The 12,380-nt window shown below is 46.4% G+C and overlaps 1 protein-coding gene across 1 annotated transcript in view; it reads left to right on the forward strand.

The window, feature by feature from the left end:
* The window catches only part of LOC141101673 (probable E3 ubiquitin-protein ligase HERC6), a 172,558-nt gene that overhangs the window by 67,866 nt on the left and 92,312 nt on the right, over nucleotides 1-12,380 (forward strand). The window contains exon 11 of the mRNA XM_073590923.1: nucleotides 3,201-3,297. Within this exon, the coding sequence (XP_073447024.1) occupies nucleotides 3,201-3,297 (97 nt within the window). The remainder of the gene's footprint in view (nucleotides 1-3,200; nucleotides 3,298-12,380) is intronic.

A 12,380-nucleotide genomic window follows, 5' to 3' on the forward strand; every position in this document is an offset into this window, starting at 1 on the left:
TCTCATGCTACCATGAGTGTGAAAGCACAACCAACATACAAAAGTGACCAAAACATCAGACAGAAAGCATTGGTACTGAGATGTGGTCTATGGTCCCCACCTGCAGAACTACTCCTTTAGTGAGGGTGTCTTGATAACTTTCAATAATTTTCATCTGTTGTCTATTCCATTTGCACAACAGCATGTGAAATTGATTGTCAAATAGTGTTGCTTCCTAAGCGGATAGTTTGATTTCACAGAAGTTTGATTTACTTGGAGTTATATTCTGTTGTTTAAGTGTTCCCTTTATTTTTTTTAAGCAGTGTGTGTATGTGTGTATATGTGTGTATATATATATATATATATATATATATATATATATATATATATATATTTGCCTTGTAATGTTTTAATTTCCTGTTCTGTCCAGTTGTCACCGTATCACAGAATTCCAAGCGGAGGAGGTTCAACGACCGCAATATTGGGACACCCAAGTGATGGGTGTCTCAATGTGGAAACTGCTGCTGGTACCAACCTGTTGTGCGGTACCACCAGCGGAACACCGTCGCACCTCACACACACACTCTATACGCCATACGCACCACACACACACTCTATACGCTGTATGCACCTCACACTCACACACTCACACTGCCTCTTGCGCGGTACCACCAACGGAACACTGTCGCACTGCACTTGCGCAAATTCTGCGCAGGCGCAGTGAATCATTCGGATGATCCCGGTGGCAGATGCGCAGAGGAAGTCAGTCACATTAAAGGGGTTTTCCCACGAATGAAAGTTCATTTTAAAAATTGTCTGTGTCTGACCGTGTACGGATCATACCACATCTCCTGGGTAGGGGAGGAAGCAAAAGACAATACTGACATTACAGCAGGAGATTGCAGAGGATACATTTTGTGAGGTAAAATATTGTTTAAAAACAGTCAGTGAAACAAAGTCAGACACAGACAATTTTTAAAATGAACTTTTGTTCGTGGGAAAACCCCTTTAAATAGAAATTCCTCCTGACATGCTGTGCACTGACTGTTTAGTAATGGGGTACACAGGTCAAACAAGAGATGACATGAGAGGAGAAGACAGCAGATGGGGAGAGAGAAAGGGCACAGGGGTGAGACAGACAGAGCACAGGGGGGAGACAGCTCAAACGGGATAGCACATGAGGGGAGAACAGAGCACAGGAAGGAGAGAGACAGCAGACAAGGGGGATAGCACTTGGGATAGAGAGGTCAAAGAAGAGAGCACAGACAGGAGAAGTCGGCACATGGGGAAAAAGAGAGTGGATAGGTAGGTGAGCACATGGAGGGAGAGATTCTCAACGCTGCAAAGCCTACCCCCATCGTGACATTACCACCCTCCCGGTGCGATAGCATCGTGCCTCGATCTAGTATATAATATTCATTATGTTACCTAGGGGGAAGGTCAGTGAGGGATCAGTGACCTATCAGAAGCCATGCACATCAATACCTAACCAGAGCACCACATGAAGACCCCCCACAGGCTGCTCCAGAGCACGAGCATATCATTAACTGTAAACTGAAAATAAAGATTAAGAAACAACAACAAGACAGATTTCATCACCAGGTATTATTTTAATCAGTATAACGGCACCGACCTGACACTCTCTGTAGGTTGCTGTGCACAATCCTGCTGACAGGTTCCCTTTAAAATGTTACTTTTACATTTACAGCTCTAATTCCGACCTTTGTGTTTCCATGGTTACAGACTGAAAACTAAATCACTGTAATACATACCTTGGTTCATGAGAAACTGATGTTTTAAAGCAGGTGTTGAAAATGTCCACCTTTCACACCCAAGCACCCCTGCATGCACCCTTCCAGATTGTTGAATGTATTTCTCAGGATTTCCCGCTGTAGGTTCCTCGGAGTGCATGTAATGTCCGGGGCTTGTTACTGTACACCCAACCTTTCAAATGGTCCCAAAGGGAAAAAATCAGGCGGTGTTAAATCAGGCGATCTTGGTGGTCACAGTTCTTTGGAGATTACCCTGTCAAAGAAGTCTTCAATACATGGTTTGGATGACAGAATTCGACCGCCAAACCTCTTTAGAAACTCATTTTGGCACCGTTTTAAGGACTGTTTTCCAATAAGATTTCACAATGAAAACATGCTCCTACAAACTATATCTGTACATTGTTGACAAATGAAGGATTTCTGCAGGAGTGAAATGCAAGCACCACACAAACTACAGATGCACAGAAAGGCATGCAGCAAGTCTATCTCGTAGTGGAGACGACCGGTGGGGCGACAAGTAGGCGGGACTACTCAACGCGAGGATGTTTCTCAACGCTGTCATTGAGGTTTATTGCATTCTCATTTCTCATGAACCAAAGTATGTGCAGTCCACATTTCAGTATGGTCGACTTTCTGTTTTAGAAGTCACAGCAATTTTTGGGGGTAAAGTAGAGAGTGAATCACCCTGTATATAAAATAACCTACCAAAGGGTCCTATTGTTAGTTAAAGGGAACCTGTCAGCATGTTTTCATGTTACGAGTAAGACTAGTATCTTAATCAATGCCTGTGTTGCAGTCCATAAAGGGTTAAATAACCCCCTGATCTCCCCTCTGTATATCCCCAAAAACCTTTTGAAAGTCTCCCACACTCTTATGTAAATCCTGTAAAAATGTTTTAGCTTCTGCCTGCAGTTAGGGCAGCGCAAAGTGCACTGGTGCAAGATTTTGCTCGGCTATGTGGATGATGCAGGAGGCGTCATCAACATCAATCAGAGCAGGAGGACGACAGTCAGAAGCCGGGAAGAGCGCTAGATGCCTCAGCAATCATGCCTATAGGACTGGACCGACAGGGTTTACATAGAGCACAGGAGAGTTTCAAAAGCTTTTTAGGAGGTATACAGGGGGACTCGGGGGATTATATACCCCTTTATAGAATGCAGCGCCTGTGCTATTGTGCTAGTCTTAGTACACACATGAAAAATCTGGTGACAATCTTCCTTTTAAGGCCTATAGCTGCATGTGCTTATGCTAGTAAACCTGCTCCACCAAAAGTTTCATCATTTGTCTGCAAATGAACTTTTCATGCACCCTAATGTTTTTGAGCATTTTTAGAGGGTTGAGATCAGCTTCCTTGCATCTAGCAGATTTTAGAATATAAAAGGTTTGACAGTAACATACATATAAATAAATATGTCTACAATTATATAACTTATTTTTTCTGTCCTATAGTGATTCTTCATCTGACCCATCTCCTCCAATAGTGGATCTTATTGTTGCAGAAAAAATGTTCACAAAACTGTGGCAAAACAAGTGGATTGCTGACATTGTAGGTGACTTTCTGTTGATATACTGTATATTTTTCAGGCGACGCCCTGAAACCCCCTCTGACGTGGTCATTCCATTGCTAATCTAAAGTACAACTGGTTGGTCATTTTCTACAGTTTAGTACAGAATATACTGATGTTACTAAGTTCAAAAATGTGAATTTCTTTAGTTTTTGCTCTCTTGTTATTTTCTGCTCTTCTTCCAGTAGTTACAACTTTTTTCTATCAACATAGCTTGATTTTCCTGGACTAGTTGTAGTCTTCAAGGACACCATTTACGTTACCACATAGTATACTGAAAAACTGGAAAAATTTTCTTGTAGAATGGAAAGGTGAAAAAAAGCCCTAAACAGTTCCACCATTGTTTTTTGGGTTTTGTTTTTACAGCGTTAGTGTTATGTAAAAAGGACCTAGCTAAATTATTTTGCAGACCAGTAACATTACAGCATTAGCAAACTTAAAAACTTAAATAGTTTTTTCTTTTTTACAATTTAGTAATTTTAGAAAATACTAAAAACTTTATGAAACCAATTAAATTTGGTTTCTGTTGCCATTTCCTGAGACCCATACTTTTTTATTTACAGTATTCTGTCAATGGAGTTTATCAGGGCTTGTTTTTTTGGCGTGGTGAGCTGTAATTTTTATCAGTACTATGATCATATTATTCGATAACTTTTTTTGGGGGGGAGGTGATCAAAAATGGCACTTTTGCATTTCAGGATAGACATGGCATTCTTGAAAGAAGGCTCTGGTTCTCACGTTGGGTCTCAATCCTTTCCAATACCATATGTAGGGCTAAACACATGTGGAATGGCATTTATACCACTAAGGAGTAAAGGACCCTTTACACATAGCGATATCGCTAGCGATATCACTAAAGTGTCACCGATTTTGTGACGCAGCAGCGATATCACTAGTGATATCGCTACATGTGATACTCACCTCCGACCGGCTCCCCTGCTGGCTATCGCTGATCGCGCGAGATCGGCCTGGTCCATTTCTCGTCGTCGGCTTCCTGCTGGCGCCGACGAGCGAGCCATGGACGCAGGCGGAAGACGGTCACCCTCGCCGTGTCTAACAGGTGAGTACGACCGTCGACCGCTGCTGCATCGCTAGTGAGATCTGCCTGTTTGGCAGCTCACTAGCGACCACTTAGCGATGCACGAGCGATCCTGACCGGGTCATATCATGGTCGGGATCGCTGGTGCATCGCTAAATGTAACGGGGCCTTTATGGTGCTACTTAGCTCCATTACTCCTTTGAGGTATACATTGACATGTAAATGTTTGGTCACCTATTCAAACTTAGGGCCCCGTCACACATAGCGATCTCTCTAGCGAGATCGCTGCTGGGTCACAAGTTTTGTGATGCAACAGCGATCTCACCAGCGAGATCGCTCTGTGTGACACTTATCAGTGACCGGCAGTGGCGTAGCAACTGTTTGTGGCACCCGTGGCGGTCGAAAAATTTGCCTCCCCTTTGGTCGTTGATAATCCGGAAGCATCCGAAGAGCCCACACTACACTCAAAGATCTAATTTTTAGTCTGCTACTAACTCTGCTGTTATTATTTCTAGACTTTCTTCTTCTTGCAGTTCTCTCTATATATGTATGTATTAGCTTGATGATGCTGGATGAAGACCTAATGGCTTTTTTAATAATAATTTTTAATAATGTGACAGACCTTACATATTGGATTATATAGAGCCCTGTTTTTTATTACATACCGTCCTGTCTTGTTAGCTCTATAGTGCAATGATGGCTGATGGAGCATGGGAAAGCTTCCTTTCTAATGAAGGAGCTGATGGACTGGTAGTTTGGTCACCGGCTCCTCGATCAGCAGTCATTTTATATCTAAAAAGAGAGGGGCTATGTAATAAAAGAGGGCACTGTAAATAACAAAATTAACAAGAATACACTATGTAAGAGACAGCACTATACATAACAGCAGAGGAAGCTATATAATAAGGGACGGCATCATATATAACTAGAGAGGATGGTACGTAATAAGGGATGGTGTTATACATAATAAAAGAGGAAACTATGTAACTAAGGATGGTGTTATACAGAATTAGTGAGTACACTATATACTAAGGGACTGTGTTAGACATAGTGAGTACACTATATACTAAGGGACTGTGTTAGACATAGTGAGTACACTATATACTAAGGGACTGTGTTAGACATAATAAACGATAATGTCTTCCTCCACCTCCCCCTGTTCCTAAGGCCATTATAAGTCCCCCTTCCTCCCATCCCAATCCCCCACACCCCTCATTGTCCTCCTCCCCTCACATCCCATTATTGTCCTCTCCCCCACCCCATCATTGCCTTCTTCACCACCTCCATCATTTTCTTCTCCCCACCACTATCTTTGCTTTCTCCCCCACCACTCCCATCATTGCCCATTCCACCACCTCCTTCATTTCCTCCTCCTCCACCACCCCCATTTATTGCCCTTTCCACCACCACAGTCATTGCATTCTCCCCCACCACCCCATCATCATTTATTTTTCCCCCACCACCCCATCATTGCCCTCTCCATCACCCCTATCATTGCCTTCTCCCCATCAACCCCACCCTTGCCTTCTCCCCATCATTGCCTTCTCCTTCACCCTATCACTGCCTTCTCCCCATCACTTCCATCATTGCCTGCTCCATCACCCCATCATTGTCTTCTCCACATCACTCCCATCATTGCCTGCTCCATCACCCCATCATTGTCTTCTCCCCATCACTCCCATCATTGCCTTCTCCATCACCCCATCACTCCCATCATTGCCTGCTCCATCACCCCTTCACTCCCATCATTGTCTGCTCCATCACCACCATCATTGCCTGCTCCATCACTCCCATCATTGCCTTCTCCTTCACCCCATCATTGTCTTCTCCCCATCACTCCCATCATTGCCTTCTCCATCACCCCATCACTGCCTTCTCCCCATGACTCCCTTCATTGCCTGCTCCATCACCCCATCACTTCCATCATTGTCTGCTCCATCACCCCCATCATTGCCTGCTCCATCACTCCCATCATTGCCTTCTCCTTCACCCCATCACTGCCTTCTCCCCATCACTGCCTTCTCCATCACCCCATCACTGCCTTCTCCCCATGACTCCCATCATTGCCTGCTCCATCACCCCATCACTCCCATCATTGTCTGCTTCATCACCCCCATCATTGCCTGCTCCATCACTCCATCACTCCCATCATTGCCTTCTCCTTCACCCCATCACTGCCTTCTCCCCATCACTCCCATCATTGCTTGCTCCATCACCCCATCATTGTCTTCTCCCCATCATTGCCTTCTCCATCACCCCATCACTGCCTTCTCCCCATCACTCCCATCATTGCCTGCTCCATCACTCCCATCATTGCCTTCTCCTTCACCCCATCACTGCCTTCTCCCCATCACTCCCATCATTGCTTGCTCCATCACCCCATCATTGTCTTCTCACCATCATTGCCTTCTCCATCACCCCAGCACTCCCATCAATGTCTGCTCCATCACTCCCATCATTGCCTTCTCTGCATCACCCCCATCATGGCCTTCTCCCATTACCCCCTCATGGCCTTCTCCCATCACCCCAGGCCCAGGCAATATGGCCTTCTCATGTCCCCATCTCCTCCAGGGCCAGGCTAACCTACACACACACAGACACACACACACAGACAGACATACACACACACAGACAGACAGACATACACAGACACCACCTCTCTCCTCTCACCTGTCCGCAGCATCGCCCACGCTTCCTCGCTCACACAGCAGCGGCCGCTGAATGATGACGTCATTCAGCGGCGCTTCTGTGACAAACAGGAAGCGCGGCCTCCGGGCAGGAAGCAGGACGGAACCTTGCAGCTCCGCTCCTGCTATTCCCGCTTGCAGGCAGCGGAGCTGCTGTGATTGCTCCCTGCCCGCCGCTGCACTGCACTGTGCCTCACTGCCTCCGCTCTTCTCCCAAAGAGAGAAATTGCTGCTGCTGCCGCCGCGCCGCCCCCACACATGTGCCGCCTGGGGCGGACCGCCCCCCCCGCCCCACCCACGCTATGCCACTGTCGACCGGCCCCCCTGCCGGGTATCGCTGATCGTCCTGGAATGGCCAGGACATTTTTTTGATCGCTGGACCAGCGATCAGCGAGCTGGAGCTGGTAACCAAGGTAAACATCGGGTTTCTAAGCGCCGTGCAATAACATTAAGGACCCCGTCACACATAGCAACTCACCAGCGATCCCGACAACGATACGATCTTGTCAGGATCGCTGGTGTGTCGCTACATGATCGCTGGTGACCTGCCAAACAGGCAGCTTCACCAGTGATCAGGACAGCGACACGAAGGTAACAAGCGACACACGTTGCTTAGTTACCCGATGTGTACCTTTAGTTACCAGCGCGCTGGTGCAGGGAGCTGGTAACCAAGGTACACATCAGGTTTCTAAGCGCCGCTGCAAATATCACAGCTTGTAAATGCTTTTTGTAGCCAGCTAAGGGTATGTGCACACTGAGTTTTTTGGCTCTGCGGATTTTGTAGTGAAATCTGCAGATAAATCCGCAGGACTAAAGTCCTGTGGTTTATCTGCGGATTTGCCTGCGGTTTTGCCCTGCGGTTTCACACCTCATAATAGATGAGGTGTGAAACCGCAGTGGTTCTGTACAAAAGAATTGACATGCTGCGGATTGTAAACCGCAGCAAAACCGCTCGGAAAAATCCGCAGCATGTGCACAGCATTTTCCAGTTTACCATTGAAAACAATGGAACTGTACAACACACCTAAATCTGCTGCAGACCCGCAGTTGCAGAAACGCTGCGGATCCGCAGCAGAATCCGCACCGTGTGCACATAGCCTAAGAGTCTTTTAATTCTTGTTTGAAGGATTTTCATCCATTTTTTCCTTGGAAAATTATGACAGTTCTGTTAGATTCCTGGGTCATCTTGCATGCACTGCTATATTGAGATCTAGCCACAGATTTTCAATGATGTTGAGATTAGGGGACTGTGAGGGCCATTGTAAAACCTTCAGTTTGCACCTTTTGAAGTCGTCTATTGTGGATTTTGACTTGTGTTTAGAATCATTATCCATTTGTAGAAGCCATCCTCTTTTCAACTTCAGCTTTTTTACAGATGATGTTATGTTTGCATCAAGAATTTTTTGAAACTTCATTGAATCCATTATTTCTTGAAATTGACTGCAACACAGCCCCAAAGCATGATTGATCCACCCCCATGCTAAAATTTTGTGAAAAAAGTCACCATATTCCGATACAATGGTTGGCAAGATGTTCTTTTCCTGAAATTCTGTGCCCTTTTCTCTCCACACATTTGATCATTGTAGCCAAAGAGTTATATTTTAACCTCATCAGTTGGCAGGACTTGTTTCCAAAATGCGTCTGGCTGAATTTTATAGTGAGGACACAGGAGAGGTTTTCTTCTGATGGCTCTTCCATGAAGCTGAGTTGAACTGTGTTTCGACTTCGGTGAGATCACAGTTAGCACCGTGAACCGTGAGTGAGCCTCACTGACAGGTAGTAACCTCAATGACGTCACTCCCAGTCACTGATGCTGAGTTTCCAGCAGCTCATTCACCATTGGTTCTTAGCCTGGACAGTCACATCTTGGCACCGTCTAGGTTGAAAACTAATTATCCCCCAGACACTGATTATGGCGTGAGACAGAATAACAGACAGGTATGGTATATTGTTGTTTTTTTATTTTAGTTTTATTACAGGAGAATGAGGGCTTCGGTGGAATAGGCGTTTGATGAGTATAAATCTGTGTTTGTTATTTTTAAAAAAAAAAATAAAACTGTGTTTTGTTTTATTTCTAATAAAAGACTTTATTCTGGCTGTGTCTTTATTTACCATATGTGGCAGGTTGGCTCACTTAGCTGCTTCTCGAGGTAGACACAGGCATACGTGAGTTAAAGTCTCTGGGTGGTTTATTGTGTCATAAACCACAAAGTGTTAACATAAAAACAGCCTTTCTAGCTCAAAAGGAAACAAAAAGTTCATAAACAGTCCTGCCCAGCACTCCTAGGCCAACACATATGGCAGCTCTCTCAGGAGCGTCAGCCTCTACACAACACCTCTACACAACACAGAAAAAAAACTGGCTGGACATTTATTTTTCCTCCAGCCACACCCTGGAAGTGGAGATATGGTGGGTAGGCCTCCCACCCATTTATGACCTACCCGCCATAAAAGCCATGCCCATATAGCAACTGGATTGCTCTCAGCACATATAATGCTGAAAAAACACTTATGGCTTTCACATCACACAGCAAAGCAATATTTGTGACACATATCTCCCCTCATGTATGACACCAAAAACCTTGTCACATATTCCGCCCCCTCTGCCAAAAGCCGGGGGCTTTGGCACCTTCAGACACCAAACAGGGAATTCGGGAGAGGGCATCTGCATTCCCATGTGAATTCCTGAGCCTGTGTTCTACATGAAACTTCAAATCCTGGAGGCCTAAGATCCACCTGGTCACCCGGGCGTTTGTACCCTTTTTCTCCCTTAACCATCTCAGAGGGGCATGATCAGACACAAGTTTGAACCTCCTGCGTAGTAGATAGTGCCTCGAAGTATCCATGGCCCATTTTATGGCCAGACACTCTTTCTCGATGATGGTGTAGATCTTCTCGCATGACGAGAACTTCCAGCTCAAATACAGGATTGGATGTTATTCTCCATTTAATACTTGAGACTGCACAGCTCCCAAGCCAACTCCTGACGCATCTATCTGGACCATGAACTCTTTGCTGAAGTCTGGTGCCCCCTGTAGACCGAAGGACATCCTGGTGTATTGAAAACACTCATGAGGAGTCGAGAAGGCTGTCTTCTCCTTGTCACTCTGGGACCTAGGGATCTGCCAATAGCCATTCGTCATGTCCAGGGTTGTAATATACCTTGTGGGTCCAAGTCTCTCAATGAGTTAGTGCACCCGACGCATTGGGTTAGCATCAAAACTAGAGACTTCATTCAGCTTGCGGTAGTCGTTGCAGAACCGCCACTCACCATCAGGCTTCGGTACGAGGAAGATAGGACTCGGCCATCCACTTTTCGACTCCTCTATCACCGCAAGGTCTAGAATCCTCTTCACCTCATTGGATATCTGTCATGATCCAGGACGGGATTTCGCTTTGACCCGTCCTGGTTAGACTATGGGTTAATTGTGCTGCCTCTCTCTGGCAGAAGGAGGCTATTTAGTGCTCACTGGACCTGGGTCCGGTGTCAGTTATACTCCTGCCCTCGGCTGAGTTAAGTGACCTCTTGTATACGTGTGCCTTGTGCCTGATATCTTGCTTGCTTGTTCGGTTGTGATTCGGTTCTGTCCCTGTTACGAGTTCTGCCTGACCCTCTTGTACTGCGCTACCTCTCGTGTATGACTCTCTGCTTGTGACCCGACTTCTCTCTGCTTGTCCCCTTGGTACCACATCGCCCTCTTGTGTATGACCTTTGGCTTTGTCTGACTACCCGTCTGTTTGTCCCTCCTGTACCTCGTTTGCCGTACTGCTGTGACCTCTGTTTTGCCTGACTCTGAGTTGTTGTATGGTGTCCTGTCCTATCTGAAAACAGGACGCTAAGCCCCGCCCCTTGCAGTCACATGACCATAGGTCCCGTGCCAGATTACTCATTTTCAGTGTCTGCAGGTCCTATGCCTCTTTACTTTCCAGCGCTGACTGGACCCTGACACTATTAGCCTGAAGCACGCATGGTCACCTCTGCTGCCCTTCTCCACAGGTATCTTTTAGCACTGCTTCTGTACTCAGGACACGCGCACTGGCTCTATGAGCAAGTGCAGTGCGGTGTCTCTTGACATATCACCTCTCTCCGTGCTTCCGGAATTCTAAAGGGCTTGAGGTTTCCCCCCTACATGCGGTTCTGTCAACACGTCATGCGTATGCCCCAGAAACTCTGAGAATAGATCCCAGTACCGCTGCAACAGCTTCCGACACTGTTGCCTCTGGGCCAGTGTCAGAGTCTCTGCAATGTTGACATTGTCCATGGTGACTTTGAGACTGGCTGCCAGGCAAGGGGTGTCCAGCGATTCTCGGTCCCTCCAGGGTTTTAGCAAGTTCACATGATAGATCTGGTGCAGCTTCCTTCGCCCTGGCTGGTTTACCTTGTAATTAATTTTGCCCAGTTTTTCCACCACCTCGTATGGGCCTTGCCATTTGGCTAGGAACTTGCTCTCCACCGTGGGGATAAGCACTAGCATGCGGTCCCCTGGCTGGAACTCCCTCAGCCTCGCTGATCGGTTATACACCCTTGCCTGTGCCTCCTGTGCCTGGAGAAGATGCTCCTTCACATTAGGTATAATTTTTGCCATTCTCTCCTGCAGCTGGGCGGCATGCTCTATAATTCTCCGGTGTGGCATGACCTCAGCTTCCCACGTTTCCTTGGCGATGTCCAGGAGCCCTCGCGGATTTACAGTACAGTTTCTTGATCGGCGAGAAGCCAGTATAGGCCTGGGGAACTTACCTGATGGAGAAGAGCAGAAACGGAAGCATGAAGTCCCAGTCTAGACCGTCCTTCTCAATGACCTTTTTGAGCATGGCTTTCAGGGTTTTATTGAAGCACTCTACTAGGCCGTTGGTCTGTAGATGATACACTGTGGTTTGCAGCTGGGCAATCTGGAGGACCCTACAGAGTTCTTTCATAACCTTGCTCATGAAGGGGGTTCCCTGGTCTGTCAGAATCTCCTTCGGCAGGCCCATCCTAGCAAGAATAAGGACACGTTCCCGGGCAATACTAGCCAAAGAGTTCCTTATTGCTTCAGGGTACTGGGTTGCATAGTCCATTACCACTAGGATATATTGGTGCCCTTGTGCTGCCTTAACTAACGGACCTACTAGGTCCATGGCAATTTGCTCAAACAGGATCTCTATTACCGGTAATGGGACTAGAGAACTTTGGAAGTGCGCAGAGGGAGCGGTTATCTGGCAGGTGGGGCAGGACCTACAATAATTCCGGATCTCCCGATAACATCCCAGCCAATAGAATCTCTGCAGTATTCTCTCCTGGGTTTTCTCCACCCCCAGATGTCCCCAGAAAACATGCGAATGGGCCATGTCTAAAACC

This window comes from Dendrobates tinctorius, unplaced genomic scaffold (assembly GCF_039654945.1).
Source record: "Dendrobates tinctorius isolate UK_male_01 unplaced genomic scaffold, ASM3965494v1 ptg000011l, whole genome shotgun sequence".
In the NCBI taxonomy this organism is placed as follows: Eukaryota; Metazoa; Chordata; class Amphibia; order Anura; family Dendrobatidae; genus Dendrobates; species Dendrobates tinctorius.